At 51.6% G+C, this 25,404-nt stretch overlaps 1 protein-coding gene across 1 annotated transcript; it reads left to right on the top strand.

Moving 5' to 3' along the window:
• The first annotated feature begins 1,126 nt into the window (after window positions 1-1,126).
• Window positions 1,127-24,992, top strand: LOC106861475 (aryl hydrocarbon receptor-like). The gene is given in 12 exon segments (XM_088167493.1): window positions 1,127-1,167; window positions 1,345-1,532; window positions 10,500-10,610; window positions 14,003-14,091; window positions 14,976-15,099; window positions 15,343-15,473; window positions 16,058-16,260; window positions 16,341-16,450; window positions 16,692-16,833; window positions 17,191-18,748; window positions 18,843-20,239; window positions 20,647-24,992. Coding segments are annotated over 11 exon segments (2,853 nt in total). The 3' UTR covers window positions 18,999-20,239; window positions 20,647-24,992.
• The last annotated feature ends 412 nt before the right edge of the window (window positions 24,993-25,404 follow it).

A 25,404-nucleotide genomic window follows, 5' to 3' on the forward strand; every position in this document is an offset into this window, starting at 1 on the left:
CTGTCCCCAGCTACTGTGGGCATGCACGGCAGCAGAGGTGTGACAGTGTCCCCCCTTTGCACCTCCAAACTGCCCTGCGGGGTTGTGGCACTCACAGGCAGGGTTACACTCGGCATTAACACACATGGTTGTTAATATCCGACTATTAAAAATTATTAGAGATGCCTCTGCACAAAATAAGGTGCAAACGATACCACGTGCCAATGCCAGTAGTATGGATTTTTATTTAACAGTAAACGTGAGGGAGAGAGAGGCAAAGGATAGGAGAGTGGAGAGAAAGTGATAGATAAACAGACTGTGCAGAAAAAAATACCGCTACTTTGTAGATTGGAGTGACATGCCGGTGGTCCTCGAGTCCTCTCGGTGTCCTGCCGAGTGGTGACTGCAGACTACACTCATCGAGTCACGACGGGAAAGAGTCCAACACACACCGCGTCCATGGAGTTTATATTCTGCTGAAGCCACGTGGGAACACTCCCAGGGGCAGGGAGCTTCACGCCGGTGAATACTGTGGGTCCTGAGACACTCGGGGACCTGTGATACCTTCTGAGATACTGCAGCTGGCTCCAAGTGAGCATATTCAATTAATTATGACCTATCAGTCGAGATGAGTACCTTCAGCTTATGTGTGAATGTCCCCGTATTTGGGAGTTTTCACAGCTGAGCCATTACGTGAGGGAGGCCATAGGCATGATAAAGACTTCTTCCACATCGCAGGACTTCCCCATTTCCAGCCTCTTCCCTTATTTGCCAACCCTTCTGCACCTGGCAGGTCGCTCTGTGCATCACTGGCAAAGCACTAGGTGGATTGTTCGAGCCATTGGCACCCGCAGTCCGGCCTCCATCTCCTCATCAACACTCTCGCATCCCACCCACCCACAGCCCTTTCACAACCCCAAATCCCCTTCAACTCCTCATTAACCCCACTCATCATCCCTTCTCTCCACCAGCTCCCACTCCCCCTTCGACCCTCAAATCCTTTCTCAGCTCCATCACACAACGATCCTCCGCTACCCCAAATCCATCCCCCGTCTCCCCTTATCGCCGGGGGCGGGCCGCTCCCATTCCCCTCTCGCTGCCTCGTTCTCTCACTGAGGGAGCGGCGTCGGGCGCTGCCGGCCGGGCCATGTACGCGGGGCGCAGGCGGAGGAAGCCGGTGCGGCGGGCGTGAGTGAGGGCTAAGGGGGCTAAGGGGGCCGGGATGAGGGGGCTGCCCTTCCCCGGTACCGGATCTGTGCCCGGGGCGGGGATGAGGGGGCTTCCCTTCCCCGGTACCGGATCTGTGCCCGGCAGGACGGGGATGAGGGGGCTTCCCTTTCCCGGTACCGCATCTGTGCCCGGCAGGACGGGGCCGGTCCTGGCTGAAGGCGGCGGCTCCAACCCGTCCAAGCGGCACCGGGAGCGGCTGAACCGGGAGCTGGAGCGGCTGGCGGGGCTCCTGCCCTTCCCGCCCGACGTGGTGGCCGGGCTGGACAAGCTCTCGGTGCTCCGCCTCAGCGCCGGCTTCCTGCGCTCCAGGAGCTTCTTGGGCGGTAAGAGACCCTCACGGCCTCCCCTTCTCGTTTTGTGGAGTTTCCCTCACCAAAAACTTGTTTTCTTTCCCTCCTGGAATCGTGCTTTTTTTTTTTTTTCTTCCTCGCTTTCAGGAATTTCGTATCGATGGCTCCTCGAATTTTTGTGGGGTTTTTTTTCCCCCTCGCATCTTGTGTTTCCCTCCTCGGATTTTGCTGGCTTTTCCCCCCACTTGAATTGTGTGGGTTTTCCGCCCTCGAATATTTGCGTAGAGTTCTTTTTGTTTGTTTGGGTTGTTGTTGGTTTTTTTTCCTTGAAATTGATTCCCTCCTTCCGCCTCGAATTTTGTGGAATTTCCCTCTCGAGTTTTGATGCTGGCTTGTTGTGATGTTTTTCCCTCGAATTTTGGGTTTGGTTTCTTTCCTGACCTCCCTCCCTTAAATTTTGGGGCTCCTTCCCACCCGATTTTTTTTTTTTGCCACCTCAAATATTGCTGAGTTTTACCCCTTTTTTGTTTTTATTTTTTTGTCTTTACCTCCCTGGAATTTTGTTTTCCCCTCCCCCCGAATATTTTGTTCTTTATCTGCTCTAGAATTTCATCTTTTTGCCCCCCAGAATTTTAGTTTCTTTCCCCTAAAATTGCTTTTCCCCCTTGTCTAGCCCACATTTCTTTGCTGTGCCGTCTCCAGCTGCCAGGCTGGGGCTGCATCCTCCACTGGGGATCTGGAGGGATGAAGTTGATTTTGTTTGTGGGTTCTGCTGAGGTAGAAAATTTTGGGAGGGTTGCACCACAGCCTTTTTCCTCCCCATGGAAGCTTTTCCCCTCCGTTCCGATACACTCTGTGCTGGTAGTGAACAGTAATTCCTTGTGATGTGCTTACAGTTTATCTAGGAGCCTTTTATTTTTGGGAACTGTTCTGCCGCGCTGTAAACATGATTCAGAGGAGCCCTCAGGAGGGCATTGAGGCATCCGTGGATTTTCATGGTGGAGTAGCAGTGGCTCGAAAATGGTGCGTTTTCAGGCCACAGAAACACCACAATTTCTCATTGAATATATTCTTTTTTTTTTTTCCACTCTCTTTTAACCCCACTTAAAGGATTGACAAGTGGGTGAGCTGGGAAAGGAATGGCCTGGGAGAGTTCTGGAACCAGGTCATCAGGAAATTGACTGTTCTGAGATTGTCTCGTTTGTTTAGGGTTTTCCCCCCACCCCTCCTCCCTTCGGCCGTCATTCCATCTGGTTTAATTCACTGGCACCGATTTCCCCCTTATCCTAGGCTTTGGGATGGCTTTGAGGCAGGTGTGGCAGGGAAGGAGAAAAGCTTCAGCCTTTTAGATGCAAGTAGTGATTGCAGACTGAGCTGAGTCCTTCGTAATGCTTAATAATTTAAAAAGAATCCTTTACTGGAACTCTGGGCAAGCTAATCAACAAAATAATTGATTTTAAGTGCCTAATTTATTTTTCTATCCACCTTGCTTGAGCGCTTCCTGAAAGAGGATCATGGGAAAGCAAGGACAAAATTTGGGATGTGCTGCCATGGATTGTGAGGAGAAACAGCTGGAGCAGGTCTCAGGTGTTGCCCATGATTGCTGAGAGCAATTCAGCCAGCAAGTTTATGCTGGCCCATCCCCTGCCAGAATAAATAATTATCCGTTTATTAATTATTAATCAGTTTTAACGTCACTTCACCAGCTCAGTTTGCGCTTAGCTGGTGTATGGGGAAATTTGTATGGGCTTAAAGGCCTTTGATTTTTATAAGGATACATTTTTCCTGGGGGCATGAGGATTTTTATCCTTTATACAGTAGGAAGAGAAGCTGACCATGCTGCCTCTCTGCCTGCGTGGGGACACCACTCAAAGCCTGCAGTTCAGTGGCAGGAATCAGAGGATTTAAGTCTGGTCAGTGTTCTGTTGTTTAATCTTTGAAGTGGTTTAGATATCATCAGTAGCTGCCTTTGCTGGGCAGGGTTATTTACCCAAACAAGCCCTTCCTCGGGCTGCTGTGCTGGGTTGGTGGCTCTGCTGCCACTCTGGTGTCAGATGGTGGCTTTCTGCAGGGCTTTGGAAGAGCAAAGGACAAGAGCATCCTGTGTGTGTTTGTGGACTGATTCTACTCAAATGTCTCCAGTTTAACAAAGCAGGAAGCAGCTTTGGGGGAGGAGGGATCTCAGCCAAGGTCTCCTCCTGATCTGTGGCACATGGATGAGGCTCCCTTTGTGATGGGGCAGCAATGAATCTCTGTGAGATTCCCAGGTGCTTTTCCCTTCCCCCATTGCCTGACTGCAATCCCAAGGTCACACAAGTGCTTCCTTACCATGAAGGAGGGGGAGCAGGATCACGGGAGGGATGGACACATCCCTCCATGGAGACATGGAGAGCAGGATATCCAGCCCATCTGACATCTACCCTGCTGGAGAAGCAGCACTGCTCAGAACCCAGCACCTGGACCAGGAGGGCCAAAAGGAGCTGAGGTCGGCTTCCAAGCTCTCCAAACATCAGTGCCAGCTGATTTAAAGGCTTGTACCTCTTCCTTTCCCATCCAGGTCTCTTCCCCTACAGCAGTCCTCCCAAATGCCTTATTTCTTATCTGCCATGTTGAACAAAAAATTATAATTCTCATTCGCTCCTCTGATCTTCCTCCCTGCTCTGCTGGAGGCTCTTTCAGCTCATGGGGTTCAGTAGAGGTGGGACTGTGCCACAGGGAACCTTGCTGTCCCCCAGCCCGTGTGCTGCTTTCCCGGGGGTGCTTGGCAGGGCTGCTCCCTTCTAATCCCTCCCTGTTCCACTCCTTGGAGGGAGGGCCCAATGCTGCTGGGAGGGGAGGAGGTGTCCTGTCTCTTCTGCCCCTCTCACCTAGAAAGGAGAGAAGGAAAGATGCTCCAGGGGAAGGTTTGCTGTCTTGCTCTGCAGGAAGATTTGTTATCAAAAAAAGAAGATGCCTCAAAGGCTCCTTGTTATGTGGCTGTCAGGTGCCATCTGTGTAGCTTGGGCCACTTAAACTCCTGGTGAGAGGTCAACTGGCAGATGTCACAATGGCCAAGGGCAGACTTTGGAGAAGCGTCTCTCGCAGTTTGTTCCTGCAGCATGATGGGAAGGTCATCCAAACTGCTTCCCATCCTACAGCTAGCCTGGCCCTTCTAGTGTATGAGTGTAACCCGTGCTAGGCACTCACTTGCCCCTGGGGGCCAGCTGGGTGTCCCCAGGGTGCCATATGCCTGTCACAGTCCTGTGCCCGATGTTCATTGATGACCTGTGGGATTCCTCTTGATGCTCTGAATCAAGTCTAGGGTTTTTGAGAGGTAGGAAGAGGTCAGTCAGTGGTGCCAGGAGCTGCATGTTTGAACCCACAGCAATGGGCTAAGCCTGCCTTGAAGTGGGAATCCTCAGAGATGCAGATGCAACCTGCCTATGTGCAGCTTCCTGCCTGGCTCTCTGGGCAGCTCAGATGCATTGCTGGCTGGGAGGAGAGGGGGAATCATCCTGGCACATGTGTGGCCTTAGAAACTTTGGCTCCATAGGGGCTTGTTGGCTGCACAGTCTGTGACTGGATCAGAGAGTTGATTTGGGCTCTGTGTGTGTTTGAGATCTGCACTGGTCTGCTCTATACAGATGCTTAAGGTCGCGTATCCAAAACTTAAGCATTTTTTCTCTCCTCTGTTTCTTTAAAAGGGAACACCCTTGTGGATGTTGGGGGCTTGGGGATTTTCCCAGAGTCTTGTTAAAGTCGTTGGTGGCTGCTGTAGGATCGATGTGCAGTCTTGGGGCTGAACCTCATCCTTTGAACTGTGATATGAACCCAGATGGTTATTGCTGGAGCTGTAGTGGCCCAAAAAGTGCCTGAGCTGCAGTCATGTCAGGCTGGAAAAGTGCTTTTAATGATATCATTATTATAGACTAAATAACTGTGCCCCTGAAACATCTGCTTTGGGATGGGATGAGTGGGATCTCTGCTTGAGAAGGGGTGCATGGGACTAATGCTGCTCATCCCTTCACTTGTGTGCTCTCCCTCCTCCTGAGCTGTTTGCCAAGCACTGCAGAGAGCTGTAGCAGTGAAGCCTAAGGGTTGGTTTAAGAAAAGTAAAGCCTGGTCCTGTGATCATTGTGCTCTCTTAGTTGCCTAGGTAATGACCTCTGACCTCAGAGGAGCAATTTCAGGTGGGAAAGTCTTGTGACTTCCCTTAGGTAGGCAGTTTTCCTGCTGCATGCTTTCCTTGCCAAGTGCTTTTCCCTGGCTATCAGAAAAGCAGCTGGTGGGATGCTGTTGGAGCTCTCTGGGGCTCACAGTGGGCTCCTGGGGGCTGCCTGCTCTGCTGCCTACGAGCAACTGGGCTGTCTCAGGGCTCCTGCAAAGCTGGGAAGAAACTCCAGGCTGAGGCCTTGGGCTGGGATGATTATTCCTGGGCTGGTGGAAGGTATCCCTGTCCACAGCAGGGAGTGGAACCAGGTGATGTTAAAGGTCCCTTCCAAACCAAGCAGTTATATGATGGACACTAAAGCTCCTGAGGGAGGCTTCAAACAGTTGATGATGCTACAGGAAGCAGGAAAATCTGGCAGGTCCATGTTTAAACTCCTTCACGTGCTTCTCCCTTTGAGACCCAAGTGACACAACCAAAAGTTACACGTAGTCAAGGCCTTCTTGCTTCTAAAAGTGCAAGGAGAGCTTTTAAGAGGCCATCCATTATTAAGCATGAGCGTTCTTGGGTATCCACACCATTCAGGCACGGATAAATAATTCATCTGTTTAATGAAATTTTTGCTAACAGGGACCTGTGGCAGGTATAAAGTTAAGTAAAACTGTGTTATCCGTTATGAATTAACGAATTGGAAGTCAGGAAGTATTTGCCAGTGGCTGGAAAATGGGCTTGGAACAGTGTTGATGAGAACCCAACTAATGGTTCAATAAGGCAGGGAGAAGATGGCTCTGTGACCTGGTGTCAGCAAATCTCTGCCCACTTCACTCATCATTTACATGATGTTTTCTAAATATCTAATATTTTCGCTCTTACTAGCAATAAAACGTAGGAAAAAGCAATGTGGAGGGGTTGTTTCATGTGAGGAGGGTATACTGAGCAACAAAGCTGTGGGTCCCTCCGCCCATGAGCAAGGAGGAATTGGAGAAGTGGATGGGAAAGGGACATCTGGTGATCCACTCGTGGGAGTAGTGACTTTACCGTGAGGGTAAGACCAGCTCTTCAGGGGATTGGCACAAATGGCAGAGAGAGAGAGGTGGCTAAAAGACAGTTTTGTTAAGAAATCAGTCTATCAGTCCTTCCCCCAGAGTGGCTGGTACACGCTGGGGTGTTTGGCAGAAGGCTTGTAGGGAACACCATTACCAAAATCCTTCTCTCTCCTCTTTTCACAACCTGCTTAGACTGACAGTGGTGATGCAGATGGACTAGCCCTCTCCTGCAGCTCTTGAAGAGTCAGGAAGCAGTTTGGTTTCCTTCTCCTTCAATACCTGGAGCAGGCTTGGAATAGAGTTGCTTTATTTTTCTCCTTTGCAGTTAGTGGCTAATGGAAACCCTGCTCCCACCAGGAGCTTTTGCTGTGTGGGAAGGAAGGGGGCTGGGAGATATCCTCTCAAAAATGTTAATTCCTGCTTGGTGGCGCAGAGATTTCCCAGGTCTACAAAGCCCTGGCAGGTTCAGGAGTTCACTGGCAAACCTGGTAGGCAGCGAGGTGTCCCTGCAGCACCGTGTGAAACAGATTCCCAGGCTGGAAGCACCTGGAGATGGAAGGAGGAAACCCACCCCGGTGGCTCCTTCTGCTCTCCTGGTGACAGCATGGGGTCAGCAGGGAGCTGGTGAGCACCGTGTGTGAGGATGACCACGGGACAGGGAGCATTGTGAGGCTGTGGGAAGGCCGGTGTGGGCAGGGAGCTCATTGCCCAGAGATGGGAGAGATTTTCTTCCTCTCAGCTATAAGTCTCTATGTGGCCAAATAGCCTGAAGGGCTTGGCAGAAGCTGTTTCTTGGAAGAAATAGCAGGACAGTTGTGCAGACCTTGCTGCTTTCAGGTGACCAGCTTCTGTCTCCTCACCTTTCTCCCTCCATTAATAAAGGTGACACCGATGGGAGGAGGGAGGGAGCCCAGGAAAAGCCAATTCTCTCCTTTATCCTCCTCTTTTTTCCTGCAAGTGCCCGTCCCCAATTACACAGCGAGGGCAAAGGCTGCACCTGGTCTTGCTGCCCTAGGTGAAGGAGAGTGCTGTGCCTGGAGTGCATCCCACCTTTCCCGGTGCCCAGCTCCAGGCGGGATGCACGCAGCAGGGAGGGTTTCCTGCCTTGTTCTGCTCCATCAGCCTGATGTGCTGTGACAGCTGTGCTGAATTGCTGACCCCGGGGGCTGCGCAGGGCTATTTATGGACACGCAATGCTGGGGGACACGGGGCAGGACGCCAGCCTGGCGTGGCCACAGCCAAGAGCCCGTCCTCTTTGGGGATCTTTGGGTGACTCGGGTGGAAAAGGCGCTGTTTGGTGTGGGGAAACCTCGGTGGGAATTCTCGTTTACCCCTCACACCCCAGTGGTTGGTTCCTGTTTGGTGGCAGACATCCCCAAGGAGGACAGCGGGCTGTCCTCTGCTGTTCATGTGTCTCCTCTGGCCCCACAGCCCAGATGCTGATAGCAAAGCCTGTTTTTAGGCAGCAGTTGGGATCAAGATTTCTCTATGCAGGGGCAATATGAAACCATTAAACCAGAGCCCTGAGCAGGGGGCAGCACCTTTAGCTGCTCTCCTGTCAGCCAGATTTATTTTTATCTCTCACCTCCAGCACAGTGGGCTAGGAGCTCATGGAGGAGAACTGGAGACCTTGAATAATTCATAGCTCCTGCATTTTGCTCCCAGCGATCAGAAAAAGGAGTTACTGGAAGGGCACTGGTACAAACCTGCTCCATCCACAGCACAGGGCTCTGCCTGGGTGTCATGGCCTCTCTCATGCTGTTCTACCTGATGGCCTGTCCCTCTCCGAGGTTTTGTGCAAGCTCCAGTCTGGACAGGGGAGCCCGGGTGGTCCTTCAGGGTAGGAAAGAGTGAGGCCACAGCAGCCTGTGCGTGTCCACCCCAGCTGGCTCAGGCCTGACATGCAGTTTTACGAACACGTGCTATAGCCTCAGTCCTGGTGTCAGCTCATCCTTGGCCAGCTCCTGAAACAGTCTGGGCAGGCTGAGCTTGGGGAATTCTCCAGAGCTCCCAGAAGCAGCGAGATTGTTGCTTTATCAAGGGTTTTTCTCTAAGTATTAGAGAAATGGGGTGTGCTTTGCCTTTGGTTATGGAGCAGAGTTGATCTTTGGGATTGTCCTGTGCCTGGTGGAAGAACTTTGTCCCCCACAGCCTGACTCTGGAACATCCGCCTTTTGCAGTGTCTGAGATCCTTCAGGATCAGTTCCATGCAGATGGAGGAGCTGAGTTTCAGCAGCTGCTTTGGCAAAGCACAGGGAGCACAGAGCCTGGCTTTATTTGCTGGTGGCTGCTGCCTTCTGACTCGCTGTCCAATTGCTTCCAGAGTCCACTTGAAGCTCCCATTGCTTCTGAGCCTGGCAGCCCTGCAGTCCAGGGGCTGAGAGAGATCCAAGAGAGCTCTTGCTCCCTCTGTCTGCTGCCACAGTGGTGCTACAGCTGGTGTTTCACACATTTCCTCCCCGATCGCAGCAGGAGCAGCTGGTTTACCAGTGGCCAAATGCTGTTCTCGGTCCTCATGGTGCTGGCAAGAGCTTCCCCAGCTTTCCTGTGCTCTCTTTTGGACAGGCCTGTCATGCACAGGCTTGTTGTCATCTTACCCTTTAACAATTATCCACACCAAAATATCCTCAGGAATCGTTCTCTTGGGAAGCACAGAACAAAATTTACAGGCACATCCTTCAGCTGAGCTGAGTGACAGATTCCCTCGTGTGTGGATCATGCATCGACCACTCTTAGATCTTGGGTGTCTGTGTGTTTTCCATGTTGTTTTTCTCCCACTGTGAGCTGCGGCTTGCCTTAATTCGGTTGAGTAAACCCACTGTGTTGCTGAACTGTAATGAGACATCAATGACTGAGCTGTGTCCTTCAAAATGGCACATTCCTGATCCTGGGATTTGCTGTAATGCCTCCTGTGTAGGGCAGACTGCTGCTGCTGTTGCCAGCATCTGTCAGGTGGTCAGGAAGGCCGTGGTGTGGCTACAAGGCCATAGCAGTGATTGTCCTCTGTGCTGGGCATTGCTGGGGCCACACCTTGAATCCTCTGTTCAATTTTGGCCCCTCACAATAAGAAGGACATTGAGGGGCTGAAGTGTAGCCGAGGAAGGGATCAGAGCTGGGGAAGGGTCTGGAGCAGAAATTTGGTGAGGAACACCTGAGGGAGCTGGGAAAGGATGTCAGCCTGGAGAAAAGGAGTCTCAGAAGGGGCCTTGTTCTCCACAACTCCCTGACAGGAGAGGGATGGGCTCTGCTTCTAGGGACCAAGGGATAGGACAAGAGGAAATGGCCTTAAGTTGTGCCAGGGCGGGTTTAGTTTGGGTATTGTGAAAAATTTCCTCACAAAAAGCAGTCGGACATTAGACCAGGCTCCCCAGGGCAGTGGTGGATTCACTGTCCTAGGAAGTGTTCAGAAGACCTGTGGGTGTGGGAGTTGGAGATGTGGTTTGGTGGTAGTCTTGGCAGTGCTGGGGAATGGTGCAGCTCTATGATCTTTTCCCAACTTTAATGATTCCATAATTCAATGATTCAAATGCCTACCTGTCTTAAGGATCCCTGGCTTTAACTGCTTTTTACTTGTAGATTGTTAAAAGGGGGGCAAAAGCAGTGGGGGGAGGAAAAACCTCAGATCGAAACATTTGGGTGTGTTTGAAGGGTGGGGAAACATCCTCTTAACACCGACTCTAGTGAGGGGCGAAACAAAGAGCTGTGGCTGTGTGGTGGCTTTCCCTGCACTATCCAGCTTGCAGCATTCCAGCTGTTGTGGCAGTGTGTTCCTGCAGCACTGATGTCCCTTCCCCTTCCTTCGTGCAGTTGCTCTGAAGAATCCTGGTGCCAAAGAAGCCCAGAGGGATGGAGCCTGTGGCACCGGACCAGCTCCAGGTTTGGCAGAGGTTCCAGAGGGTGAGCTGCTCCTGCAGGTTAGTGCTCCTCACAAGTGCCTTCACGGGATCTTACTCTTGTCCCTCTTCCAGCTCCTTTGAGTTTTACCCCAAAACCAGGCTGTTCTGTTGCTGATGGCAGGTGATTTGTGATTTCATGTGGCGTAGCTCACTGTGCTTCTCACTGGGCAGAAGTTTAAGACCTCCAAAGGTCTTTAAGGGGCAAAAATTGTGTTGATTCTTCTCTGCTTTTCCCGTTATTACTGGAAAAAATTGCCTTTTGTAAATAGTCCATATGTAGGGAGCATTTTGGGATTTCTGAGTATGGAGATAGACATGAGGGCAGAGAACAGAAAATATCAGTGTGCCAGAGGTGTAACATGGGAGCCAAAATGAGCAAGGTGTTTGAGTGCAGTTTTCAGCATGGGCACACTGATCCTGACTGGAGAATATTGTCCAAATGCAGGTGAAAATAGGGAGGAAAACATCGTGGGAGTCTCCCCTGACCCTGAGGAAGTGATGTGTGACACTGTGCACATGAACAGGTGCTGATAGACTGTGTGCTCATCCCTTAAACACAGGGTGGGTGGGTATATCCCAGGAGCTCTGTTTTTCCCAAGTGGTCTCCTTTGGTGATGCTGGAGACGAGGCTGGTGAAGCTGTAGCTGCCATGGTTTGTTCAGAGGTGCCAGGAAGTCACCTTCTGTCCCCAAACTGTGTGCAGAGAATGGGAAGAGGTCAGGCTCTGGCAGTACGAGGTCCTGCAAGGACACAGGTCTGCTGTGCCCTGCCTGCCTGGCACCCGGGCACAGGCTGTGGCACTGTGCCCTGCCTGCCTGGCACCCACACAGGCACTGTGCCCTGCCTGCCTGGCACCCACACAGGCACTGTGCCCTGCCTGCCTGGCTGTCCTCCAGCACAGGCTGAGCGTGCTGGGCAGCCCCAGCTGCCATCCAACCGCTCTCTCAGCATGAAGTGTAATTACTGTCCTGCCTAAGAGCTGAGCATCTCTGTGTCTGGTGGAGAAGTGCTAAAGCCAGCTTGGTTAACAACCAGAAACCTGAGGGTTTTTTCTCAGGATATAGCAAATCTGCTCAGCACGGCTTACTGGGGGTTAATGGTCTACTCATCAGCTCCCCCCGCAGTTGGGTACCGTCCTTTTAGAGGTATCAAACTGGGTCTGAAAAGCTGGTTCAGCTCTCTCAGGGTCTATCTGTGTGACCCTGGGTGTGGCAGGATCTCAGAATCTGTCTCTGTGCCCCCAGGGAAACGTTCCTCCATACCTAAAAACATACTTCCACCTGGTCTGTCACCTCTGATGGCCAAACTTCCTTTGTCTCTTGGTCTGCTCTGATTCTTCCCCTCTCCCCCTCTGAAGCTGCTCAAAGGGTTAAAGTGCATTTGGCAGCACTAATTAACCTCTGCAGCAGATTCCCACACACTGAGACCAACCCCAGTAAATACAGAGAGCGTTTGTGCCTGAAATAAAGGGACGGAGAGGGGGGAGAAACTCTGACCTGGGCAATGAAACAGGAGTTGGCAGCAACAATAGCTGGACTTGGCCGAGACTACATGCCAGGCCCTAATTAATGCTGATGTCTGTACATTATGAAGGGGGGGAAGCAGGCCAGGGATGGCTGCTGTGGCTTTCCTGCCAGTTTAGTAGTACAGGATGGTTTTGGCTCTGAAAAGCCACAGGGCCCATGCTGCAGGAGGCCTGCCTTCCAGAGAGGTCCTGCTTTGTGCTGCCACAGTGTCCTCATGAGGATCTGTTGCCCTTAGGGAGGGGGGCCATGTGGTGGTGTTAGGGCAGTGAAAGCCCTTTAGCTTATGGGATGATAAACCAATGATTTTCATGGAGTTTCACTGCCTTTCCTCTTGGTCAGCACCACGGGTCTACCATGTATCTCTGGGGATTTTCAGACTTGGGGACACTGAGGCACAGAGTGATGTCTGCCAGCTGGGCTCAAGGAGTACTATCATGTGGCTGCTCTCAGCCCTGGCAGGGGGGGTGACAAGGTCTCCAAAGCCCTGGGCTCTGTGCCACAGAGGCTTGCAAGGGTTAGTGCTGTGCCTGCAGTACTTGAGGGTGCTTCCCTAGATCCTGCCAGTGCCTGTGTCAGAAATGTTCTGCCTGTGAGCTCCTGCCTGCTGCCAGAGAGCAGGAATGGAAAGCCAGGACTCCTAGAAAGGAGCTGCACTCCAAAACTGGTAGGGAAGCTCTTCTGCCCCTTCTAGTCTTCTCCAGGTGTAAAGGACACCATCAGCCAGCACCCTGGGCCCTGTTCATGTGTCCTGTCCTGGCAGTGGTGGGGTTTTTAAAAGCTATGGGAAAAAACCTAAATTACTTCCCAAATTTATTAAACTGGTGGCAATGAGCCTCTCTTGAGTAAGACAGAGGCTCTGATTGGCTCAGCCCATTCCTGCCGGGAAGCCCAATGCTCCCTTGAGTATTGACTTTGCAATCCTATGGCTTGAGGGGTGGATGGAAGGGCCAGTGAACTGTGAAATGTCTGAGTGTGTAACATTAAAAATGCAATGGAAACTTCAGATTAATGGCTGCATTTGCTCTTCTCTGTGGGGAGGGCTTGGTGCTTCAAACCTACACAGGCACAGCAGCTTTGGGTATTTATTTTGTGAAAACAGGGCGCAGCATTCGGCCCTAAGGGGTGTGGGGTGTGCATGAGCTAGGTTGTGCTCCAGAGCAAGTGATCTTGGAGGTGGTGATCTTAGAGGTGCATTGGCTGAAAGGAAAAGGTTCTCTGGGGTCACCCAGCGATTCTGTGGCTTTCCTCCAAATTCAGGCACCAGACTCAGCCTGAATTCCCTGCTGCTTTGGAAGAAATTGGCTTTTCAAAAATCACATTGGTTTTGCTGCAATTTCGAATCCAAACTCTTACGTTTTAGCTTTTGGTTTTCCATTTCCACTGGTTAAGGCCCTTTCAGCACTGGCCACCTTGAGGACAGCAGGCAGCAGAGACAGCACCTTCCTTGGCCTTGGTCCTTGCCCATGGACAGTCCAGGCACACCATGGTCCTTCTCCAGGCCACTCCTCTGGAACCTGGGATGGCCACACATGGCTGCTAAAGCCTTCAAGGCTGTTGGAAACAGCTCGTTTCCACCAGAACGGACCAGTTCCTGATGGTGTCTGCTTTCATCCTGTAAGAAGTTCAGAGGTTTTTTTATCTACTCCCTGCATGGGATAGGTAAATGTCCAAAGCTGAGTCTGAGTGAATGGTCCCAGGATGGAAGCACAGTTTTCCATCAGTCTGGATTAGGATATTCTCGGGCAACTGTATGGAAGAGCTGCATGATCTCAGAGAAGCCATCTGTGGTGGCTCAGCTGTCAGCTGGTCAGGTTTTGGGTGACCAGTGTCCTGCTGGAAAAGTGATGTGATCATGGCCTGTACCCACTGATCTCCTCTCTCCTACAAGCTCTCAATGGCTTCGTGCTGGTGGTGACATCAGAAGGGCTGATATTTTACTCCTCACATACAATCCAGGACTATCTGGGATTTCATCAGGTTGGTGGGACTCTGACTTGCTGTGGAGAGTTGATTTTTCCTTGGTGGTGAAGAATAGCCCCAAGTTCCCTGCAGGGAGGAGGCTCTGCAGGGATCACAGGGTCTTAGGGAGCTGTTTGGGGCTTTTCCTTGGTCTTGGGAATTTGGACCTCATATTGCCAGATGTGGTCACTGGTAGGTGACAAAGGTCTTCATCAGCCCATGGATATTTTCCAGCAGCTGTGCTGATGGGCATTCATGGGGTTTGTGGCTGTGGTGAGATATCTGGGGTTCCTTGCCCCGTTTGCCTGGGGTGCCCACTCAAATCCTGGTAAATCCCACAAGGCTTCAGCACTTTGGGCACCCAGGTAATCTGGAGGGCACTAGGTCAGATATACAGGGAAGTGGGACTTACGTGCAGTCCTTCAGCTGCTGTGGTTTGGTGTCACCCGCACACAGCTGGCTGTCCCCAGCACCTGGGCTAGGTGAGGCCTGTCTACCTGGGCAGAGGGAGCAAGTCCCAGAGTGTGGTTCTCTTGGGAGTAGTCTAGGGGTGGGGTGGCCTTGCTGCTGTTTTGCCCCCAAATCCATGTCTTTCATCTCCTTTCTTAAGTCAGCACTAGGATTTTGAGTTATGGAGATGTCAGAGGGAAGCTGTATTGGCTCTTTAGTCTTCTGGTGGGGGAAAAGTCAGGCCCAATACAGGCAAGGGATCCTTAAAGCCAGACATGCCAATGTCAGTTTTGGGGGGAAGGTTCCAACCTCAGCCAGGGACCCATTTGAGCACCAGGGAAGCTGGGTAAGATGAAACCAACTGTGGCTGTGACAGGCTGTTCCCAGGTGGGACATGAAACCTGGCACTGGGGACAGGCTGCAGAGCTCACAAGGTGACATGTCCCCTCTAGACAGATGTCATGCACCAGAGCATCTTTGAGCTGATCCACACCGAGGACCAGCCGGAGTTCAGGCGCAACCTCCACTGGGCTCTGGACCCAGCAGGCACTCCCAAGGGTGAGCCTTCTCCAGCAGGTAAAGGCAGGCTGCCATCCTGGGGGACATAGGGTGTGTGGCTCCCCAGGGATGCTGGGAGGCCACCTCACTGTCATCACTGCACGTGTGTGGCTCTGGCCACAGATTCATCCAAATGTTGTGGCTTTTCCCCAGTTTCTATTGCTGTGCTCTGCAAACTGCTGCAGTGCCCAGTGCTGGGGACCTCCAACCAAGCTGGGGTGAATCCTTGCTTGATCCTCTCTCAGTCCCTCTCTTCCACAGCAGGGAAGAGTCTTGGCTCTTCTGCTGCCATCTACTATCCAGAGCAGCTGCCCCCAGAAAACTCCTCCTTCCTGGAGAGGAGCTTTGTGTGCCGCTTTCGTTGCCTCCTGGATAATTCCTCTGGCTTCCTGGTGAGTACAGACCCCCAGCAGGAGAGGAGCAGGCTCAGCACAGGGGTTCATGCCACCACTGAAACCACCCCCTGGAAAGATCCCATGCTCCTTTCTGCCATGTGCAGCAACTGCCTCTCTCAGCAAGAGACTTTTCCTGTTTTTCATTGGTTTGGCCTGCACCTACAGCCTTTCCCTGTGAATTCTGTTCTTCTCCTCTCAGAAATGCTGAATCTTGAACAAAAGTGTTTTTCTGCCCTGTGTTTTGCTTGTTAAAAGCATATCTTAAGATCAAGTATGCGGTAGACATCCCTCCTCCTCTCTCTACTGGAGAGCACAGGGTGCCCAGGGAAACTATGAAACTATGGCTCCATCCCTGAAAGTGTCCAGAGCCAGATTAGACGGGGCCTGGAGAAACCTGGCATACTGGAAGGTGTCCTGGCCCGTGGCAGGGGGATTGGAATGACATGATCCTTAAGGGCATTCCAAACCCAAACCATCCTGTGATTTGATGATTGTTTACACCAACTCTGCAGACAGATGTCTTGCTTTCTGTGCAGCTCACTTCCTTCTCACTTGGCACTGAGCTGAGCTTTTCTTCCTAGGCTTTAAACCTTCAAGGCAGGTTAAAATTCCTTCATGGGCAGAACAAAAGGTCTGAAGACGGCTCTGCCCTGCCCCCCCAGCTTGCTCTGTTCGCCATCTCCACTCCCCTGCAGGCCCCGTCCCTCCTACAGATCCGAACCAAGAACATGATCTTCAGGACCAAGCATAAGCTAGACTTCACCCCCTTGGCGTGTGATGCCAAGTAAGCAGCAGAGCTTCCAGTCCTCCATTCTAGACATCCCACCTCCACCCTTCCTCTGAGCTGGGTGTGCTGTCTCTCAGGGGGAAGATCGTCCTGGGCTACACTGAGGCAGAGCTGCGGATGTGTGGCACTGGGTACCAGTTTGTCCATGCCGCTGACATGCTGTACTGTGCTGAGAACCACGTCAGGAGTAAGAGTCCCCTCCCTGGTCACTTGTGCTGATGATTGGGCTGGGGCAGCTCTGTGTGCTGCTCTTTCCCCACAGGGTGCTTCACTGTGCTGCTCCTGTTACTGCAGGAAGCTTGAGGAGGAGCGCAGTGAGGGGCGTTTAGCTGCACGGTGTCCCCTGTGCGTGCCAGCCGTGCTGCTGCTGTTTCCAGCTGCCAAGGGCAGTGTGCCATGGTGACAGCTCTCGTGCTTTCTCCCGGCAGTGATGAGGACGGGGGAGAGTGGCCTGACGGTGTTCCGGCTGCTGACCAAGGACTATCGCTGGAAGTGGGTGCAGGCCAACGCAAGGCTCGTCTACAAGAACGGCAAACCCGAGTACATCGTGGTCACACAGAGACCCCTTGTGTACGTACTGGGGCTGGCGTGGCACAACCTGGCTTTTTCCATGGCTCTGGAACATCCTGAGCAGGCCAGGATGTTGGATTTGTCGTTGCTGCTTGTGCCTTTTAAAGGAGTAGCTATGGGATTCTGGGCTTGATGCTGTTCAGCCACATCCCCATCTGCAAGGCTACCCACCCCTCAGTAGGGGTGATGCTTGGCCGTGCTGCAGATGTTTGGTTTTTGTGTGTGTGTATTTTTATGCATGCATGCTGTCTGTAGCAAAGGGGCTTTGGCTTGCAGGGATCACGACTGCCCATTGCAGAAGCCCTTGTGGGGTGGGTTTGTGCATGTCAGCCTCAGTGTCCTCTTCCCGCCCTGCAGAGATGAAGAAGGAGGAGAGCACCTTCGGAAGCGGTCCATGCATCTTCCCTTTACCTTTGCTACAGGAGAGGCGCTTCTATACCAAAGCGCTCACCCTCTCCCTGGCTTCCCTGACGTTCTCCAGAGCAAAGGGAAGCCCTGCAAGTCCAAGAAACCCTCCTGCAGCCATGTAGGGCACTCCCAGAAGAATGGCATCGACCCTAGGTCCCTGCTGGGCACTGTGATGTGACAGGATAAGGCAGTGTATGCCTCCCACCTAACTTCCACCCTAAACCCTTCCTTCAGCAGCACTTTCCAGCTCGCAGCTGTATCCTTGCCAGGTGCAGGAGGGGGTGCCTGGAGTATGGGCACAGCTCCAGCCTTTTCGAGTGGCAACAGCCTCCAAGAGAAGCTGCTGGATTTGCATCAGGAGGACCCTCTCTTTGCCACCAAGAACTCGCTCTCAATTAAGAGTGGTGAGAGCTGTTCCAACGAGCTCCTAAATGCTTTGGAGGGCTTGGGCTTGAATGCTGAGGACCTGGAGCTCCTGCTGCTGGATGAGAAAATGGTGATGGTCAATATGGGCCCAGAGCAGTCCCCATCCCTGAACAACAGCCTGGCCAGCGAGCAGATTCTCTCCTACGTGCCTAGCCCTCCAGTGGATGAGCATGAGCGAGGGCAGCAGGTCTGTCCCCTGCCAGGCACACCCCCCAGCCCACAGGGAGACACTGCTCCGTGCCACACGGAGAGCAAGCTCTTGAAGTGCCACCTGGCATAGCATGCAGGGCAGCCCAGCACTGCCCCGGGCCAGCCCCCTGTCCTGCTGCGGGAGCAGCCCCTCGGTGCTGTGCCAGGGCTGCTCCTGGAGCTGGCTGAGCAGGAAGAGCCATCCAGTGGCTTCCAGTGGAGACGACCAGCTGGGGAGGAGACTATGTTCCACTTCCTCCAGCCAGGGCAGGGCACCCTATGGGGCAGGGCCCCCAGCTCAGCTGTCAGAGCCCCCTGCCTGCAGGAGCCACCTGGGGCCCAGCAGCTGCAGGGAGACTTGCCAGCCATGCAGCCCCTCCAGGAGAATGCCCACCAGTCCTTCACCCTGCCCAGCCAGTGCCAGGACCACATGGCCCCACCCAGCCAGCTGAAACACCATCACTTGCTGATGAACGGAGTGTGTGGCCACAGCCCCAACTCCTCTCCACAGTCTAGCCCATGGCAGGACTCTGCTTGCCCGCTCCTGGGGTCTCTGGCTCAGCCTGGCTTTCATGGCCTCAGCCAAGAGGTGATCTCCCAGCCTCAGGGCTGTTTGGCCATGTCCTCACAGCCCTTCAACCTAAATGGATTAAGCAGCATGGAAGCTGCCAGCCCTGGGGACTCCTGGGAGGAGATGGCTCCACACTCCAGGTTTTCTCCCCCTTCCTACCAGCTTATTCTTGAAAAGCAGCTGAGCCCTGTTCCCTCTGTGCCCCATCACCCTTTCCCCAGCTCAGCTGCAGGACACGTTGGGAGTATTGGCAACCCTTTGGAGACTCTTAATTCCTATGGGACACAAGCCTTTGCATTGGAACAGGAGGGCAGGCACAGGGTAAGTGCGTTACTCTGCTCTGGGGCTCAGTGTTTTCTGTGCTGATAACCCCCTGCAAAGGGCCTCACCGCTGTTCTCTCTCCCTCTCTCCTAGCCCTGCAGCGCCTGTGGTTTGCCCAGCTCTCCCATGGGACTGCCCCAAGACTACTCAGTGCTGGGGCGAAGCCTGGCACTGCCCTGCCAGCCTCAGCCCCGGGCAGAAGTGCTGCCAGCTGCCCCTCAAGCCTCCAGGGAGGACTTCTGTTTTTAGGAGAGAGAGAGGGATGAACAAAGCAGGACTGTTGGCTGGGGAAGGAGCTACCTTCAAGCTGCAGATAGCAAACCTTCCCCACTGCTTCACACATCCTGCTGGTGCTATTGATGCTGGTCACTTTGGCTCCTCTGGGGGTTTTTGCCCTTTTCTCAACTTCCCACCATCGTGCTCCCTGTGCTGTTGCCATGTTGGTGTCCCTGGCCTGGGGAGGGACAGCAGCAGGGCTGGAGGACAGATTTCCCAGGGCTCTGGAACAAGCTGAGCTATGGTTGCAGGTCAGCCCATGAGTGCAACTAAAGCTTTGTATTTACATGCATGATCCAGCACGGATACAAGCCTCACAAAAGCCTGTCCTAAAGAAAGAGACAGAAGTTTTCACCTCTGGTATTAACTCTCCTGCCATCCCAACCCAGGCTTCTGTGGCTGTGGACACGTTGTACAGATACTGTCTGTTTTATAGGGAAAATTACCCTTGTATGGCATTCTTGTGTTGCTCTGGTCCTTCCCCAGCCCAGCTTTACCTGTGTCTCAGGTGTTCCCAGTGTTTGGGATCCAGGTTAGAGCTCCTGTAGCAAACACCCTGGGCCTTGCTGTACTGTACAAGACATGCCCAGATTGGCTGCTAAACTGGTTCTCTCTGAGTGCTGGCCTCTGAGATACCCTCAGACTTCAAGTCTGAGGGTTTCCAGTTAAAAACCAGAAAATTCAGTAAGGTAAAATCAGTATAATGCTACTTAATTGTAAGAACTGAGAGAGTGATATTTTCCTACAGAAAGAAACTCCACAGCCCATATGTGTGTATAATATGAGTTGACATATTTCTTTTTATGCTACTCCAGTAGAAGGAAAAAACAAGCTCTTACTATCCCAAAGCAGCATTCTATGGAATGGGATGAAGAGGTTGTTTAAAAGATCAGAAACACAGTGACCCTTTAAGAAACCTGACAAAGCTCATTCTTCCTCCTGCTTGCCCAGCTTTGGATTCATGTGAATTCCTATTGGTTTTGTTTCAATAAATGGTTTTGGAGCTCCTCCCTGCTCTTTCCCTTGCTGGTTGTGTCTCTTCCCACTTTGGAGTATGTCAGGGCTTGCTAGCTGCAGCACTGGAGCCCTGGGACACAATAGGTTGGGTTGGAAGGGATCCTGAGGAGCACTTGGAACCTTTAGGATATACATAGTCCATCTGCCAGTTCCTGCCATGGATGTTTGAAAGGAACTGGGAAATCTGTCAGAGAAGGGTGAGTTAAAAAAAAACATGTACGATATTTATATAATAATATATATTACGCATATATAATGCATACATATTGCATGTAGATATATTGAAATATAATGTATGTGTATTTATATAAAGTCTCTCTATTTAGTTTCTAGTATGTAATAGAAAACACCTTTTCAGACAAATGAGCTGATTCTCTTCCCCTGTACTGTTGTTTTTCAACCTGGAAATGAGAAAAAAACACAGGTTTGTGTTCTCTGAATGCTGAGTTTTCTAACATTCCCACCCCTACCTGGTACCTACTTTTTCTTAGCAAAACAAGGCAGTTTTGAAACGTTTCTGAATTTTTGATGAAGATGTGCTGGGAGTGTTTGATCTTTTATGGTTTCTGTGACCTAATCTGCTTTTTCCTCCCTGTTCCTTCAGAGGAGTTGGCTCCACCTGCCCTGAGGGAGATGGACGGACAGCACCAGAGCATCCCTGAGGCTGCAGCTTGGTGACTCCAACTGAGTGCTGAGCACAACCTGACCACTGCCAGGCTTCCTCCTTGAGCCAGGTCCTGCATGTGTGAGCAGCCATTCCATGACCAGCTGCCCTGATGGGTTTCTCCTCCTCTTTGCCATGTATGTCCACAGTACTGTGAGCTTCCCTGCAGCCCAGGTGACCTCGGGAAGACTGCAGCTGGCTGTCTCTAGGGCTCTGTGTTTTAGTGAGCACAGTGTGGGTTTGTCCAGCACTGTGTTTGTGTGCTCTGTGGAGTACAAACCATCGTTTCTGTGGAGGGAGGTGTCCTCCCAAAGCAAGCTGGCACATCCATAATTCATGCTCATCCTCATGCCAGCTGCTGCCTGTCCTCCCCTGGGCCTCATGGCATTGATTCTTGACACACTGGGCTGGCCTAGGGAGCCTGGCTGCAGCAAGGGAGATGCCTCTGTTCATTACCCTAGCATCTGTAGCCTGCCCTGAGCCGTGGTGGTAAGAAAGGGGAGTTGGGCAGCTGTGCTGTTGTGCTCTGGTTTGCACATCTGGAGGGAGTGATGCCTTGGGTTTTAGCTTTTATATTTTTCCAGAATCTCTGCTGCTTAGTGTGTAACTCTGAAACTTCATATTAGGTGTTAGTAAGGTCTCTTCACAGGATAGTTAGACAAAAACAATCCCTTCCTAGCTAGAGAATCAAGGACAACCAGTACCCAAAAAGCAGAAACAACTGCGAGGGAAAGGGGGCAAGCCAGGGTGCTGAGACTTCATAGTCTGGGGTTATGGTTGGATAATTGACCCCAGAATGTAGATGAAGATGAACCAAAACTTACAAAAGTGTAAAGACTGGTGACTGGGATGCATCTTGGATTTGATTTGGGTGTAGCCCCAGCCAGGCTCTTGCACTGCCCAAAGTTTATCCTTTCAATGAATTCCCATTTTATTCCTTTTGCTCTGTCTAGTCTCTGTTCCAGGTCAGCCTTTCCAGGCATCAGTTCTGGCACCCCAGATGGGACCTCAAGGCATCATTTCCCAGATGGGACACGAACCTATAATCCCTTGCTTAGGGATTGCACTCCCATGGGGCATATTGATCCCCGAGAGCTGGATGAGGCCAAGGAAGGTGTGAGGAAAGTGTGGAGAGATACAGAACCATAGAATAACCTGAGTTGTAAGGATCACTGAAGTCTTGGCCCTGCACGGGACAGCTCCAAGAATCCCACATTGTGCTTGGGTTTGGGGATGTTTGTGTAGCTGTAGGCTCAGCTCCATGCAGGAAAGGGCCCAAAGGGTGCTCCCTGCAGCAGGGTAAGATGCACGGATGGAGGGGCAGGAGGAGGAGAGCAGGGGACATTTACTGTTTGCCTCTTTTCCCTTTCCCTTCCTGCCTGCTGTGTTCCCGAATGGCAGCTGGGACAAGGACCTGTGAGACACAGCCTGCAGCAGGAGGCTCCTATGTTGAGCCAGCTGGGAGAGGTGACCTCTGATACTGGCTGCATCCGTGAGGCTGAAAGCTGACATCACAGAGGCCAGGATGTCTCCCTGGGCCCCAGGGCAGCAGAGAGCAAGGTAAATATTTCTATAGAAGCTCAGCCTGGCGTTTACTCACACCACCTCCCTGCACCATCCATTATAGATGGGGGCAGTAGAGCAGAACACGCTGTGATGGCTCCTGCATTGAATAGAGATGAAGGAGCATGTGGGGAGGTGGTGTTTGTTCACACCCAGGCCTTGTTTGCTGGCTGCTGCTCAGTGCCAGAGCTGTGCTGAGCTCCTGCTGTGGGCCACAGGAGAGCCATGGGCTGGTGCTGCAGCCTGGCTGGGGATACCTGGGACAGCAGGTGTAGAGTTAACCAGTGTGTTCCTGCAGAACAGCTGAGACACGTTTCACCTCAGTTTAAATAATTAAAAGAAACCAATTTAGACAAATCATGGCGTCTCTTAATAGGGGGGCACTTCAAAACATTGCTATTGGAACTCCCACTGCAGAGTTGAGTGGCCAGCCATCTACACAACCTTCTGTGCCCATGGTTTTCAAGTACCGTGGACTCTAGGTAGCAGTCTTCTGCCTAAAAAAATATATCTTTATCTTTTTGGTAGGTGTATCTTTTTGGTAGGTCCAAAGACTTTCTAAGCGCAGTGGGAAGCCGTTCCCTGTGTCCTGTCCCTCCATCCCTTGTCCCCAGTCCCTCTCCAGCTCTCCTGGAGTCCCTTTAGGCTCTGGAAGGGGCTCTGAGGTCTCCTTCTGTGACAGTGTTCAAACCCCAGCTGGGCATGGTCCTGTGCACTCAGCTGTAGGTGAACCTCCTTCAGCAGGGCTTGGCTTTGCCGATCTCCAGGGTTCCTTCCCAGCCCCAGCACTCTAGGACACTGGGAATGATGTCCTCTGTCCCCTGCAAGGCTGCCCAGGAATGGTTTTAGCTTCCATTTAATTATTTTATACTGAAACTTACTTCAGTTTCCTTGATGGGTTTAGAAAGTTTTATATTTTATATTCCTTACCTTCTGCTGACATATCCCTGCCCCTTCTCCTGACACAGGGGCTGTTGCTCTGCAGCTGTGAGGACTCCTGCCCTTGGTAACAGATGTACCATTGTTATTACATTGTTGATGTTTCCCAGATGTCTTTCCACTAAGCAGAGGAGCGTTTCAGGGCTGTTTGGTGTCATGGTGTCCCATCTCTGCTTTAAATTTCGCCATCCTTCCCAGTCCTTAATTCCCCTTTCCCTGGCCAGCTGTGGCTGCTAAACCCTCAAGTGGTTGCTAAACCCTCAAATGCATCTAGGAAGATTTCCAAGCTGAACAGGTGGACCAAGTGTCACATCTACCTTGCACAGTGCACTATACTGGTGCTGGATTCCAGCCCCAGCTGTTGCAGCAATCTCTAATGGGTTTGGCTCTCCAGAGGACGAAATGTCTTTTTCAAGCTTGCCCAAGAACAGTTTGCATCTCTGAGCTTGCTGCCTCCTCACAGGGTGTCTCATGCCAGAAACCCCCTTGGCTTGAGTTTGAAATATCTTCCATATTAAAAATCCCAGCCCAGGCTGATGGTGGCCTGGCCACACAAGGGGAAGAGAGCTCTTGAGGGAGAAGAAAACCCATTTGCACCTTGGCCCTCTGCACTGTCAATAGCTGGGATTACTCTGCAGAGAGCAGAGCGTGGTAGAGAAGGATCAGACAAATAAACAATGGGAGTTCTGCACACAGAGTGGAGGAGCTCAAAGGTGGATTGAGCTGGGCATGGAGAGGGGCTCTTGGGGGCTGCCTGCAAAGCAGCCCCTGTGAGACAGGGCAAGTTCAGCCTACTCTTTCCCCTCAGCAGGATTGAAGTTCCTGCAGCGAAGGAGGCTTTGAAGAAACATGGAAGGGAGGCAAGGAAAGCTGTGGCAAACTGGGAGAGGAACAGGCCGAGCATTATCCATGCTGGCTGTGCTCCCGTGGAGGTAATCTCATAGTTATTTTAGTCTCCAGCTGGGATGCTGCTCTGATTCCAGCTTTTGCAATATCCTGCCAAGCCCAGACTCCAAATCTGCCCTTGCTGCCTTCTGAGCAAGGCAGGACTGCGTGGTGAGAAGCTGCCAGCATCAATTGAGGGGAAAGACCTTTTACACTGCTCCCTTTTTGTGCCTTGCTGCCCATTTTGGGGCTCCTGGGAAGGGACTCTGGGTCTTGGAGATTTTACCCCCTCTATAATACGTGGATTTAAAGACAAAACTGGAACATTTGGCTCCATGCCTCCCTATGCTGAGGAATTCCTTGCTCCCTAATGTTGGATCCCAGAAATCTGTGGTTTTTGAGCTTTCTGTGCTTTCAGGCACTGACCCCCTGGAAAACACTGCTTTTGACCTGAGGCCTTGGGAGACAGCTTCTGAATATGAGTGGTGAAGTAGAAATCACGAGTGTGTAGTGAATTAGAAGTATGTGCTTTTACATGGTGATGGGTTTTAAATTTGAGGCTTTTATAGTATAGTAATAGGTATGGAATAACATGGAGATTTTGGGGTGTTGTCTTTCTTTGTTCATCTTTCTTCTCCCTTCTTCATGGTTTTCAGGTAATAGTTTCTGGTTGGTCAGTCAGTGTCACTCTAAGGCTCATGGGAATCTAGTTATTGGGTCAAAAGTATAGATAATATGGGTGTTAATTCTCTATTGGACTGTTTAGCCTTAAAAGACCTTGTAGCAGTTGCATCTGTGGCCATTTTTCCTCACTTCTGGCAGGTAGCTGGAAGTGCTGCCGTACTCTCTGTACTTTCTGATAATATATATATATAATAAACATCCAAACCCGAAAACGAGAAAAACTGTTTCAGTCATGTTTCTGTTAATCCTGTCTCTAAGGGAAAACAGTCAAGACTGATGACAAACTGCTAATTAAGTGGTGCAAAGTCCCCGCACCTCTGGCTACACCCTAAAACCATCCCATACAAATATGGGAGCTCTCTCTCCTGGGAGATGCCTGGTTTGGGTTTGTGTCCTGGAAATGCATGAGAAGGCTGCAGAGAAGCTCAAATCTGAGTTCTTCTCTGTGCATCAGCAGGGCTGACTGCTCCTCCAGCAGTATTTCTACACCATCCTTGGGATCTGGAATAAGTTACAAGGATCCTGGACACATTGGCTACTTGCTCTGGGTGCCTTCAAGCTCCCTGATAACCCCAACGATACCCCTCAAGCAGCAAGGCTGAGTTGAATCAGCTACAGTTGCTTCTG

Source organism: Sturnus vulgaris, chromosome 7 (genome assembly GCF_052056855.1).
Source record: "Sturnus vulgaris isolate bStuVul1 chromosome 7, bStuVul1.hap1, whole genome shotgun sequence".
Taxonomy (NCBI): Eukaryota; Metazoa; Chordata; class Aves; order Passeriformes; family Sturnidae; genus Sturnus; species Sturnus vulgaris.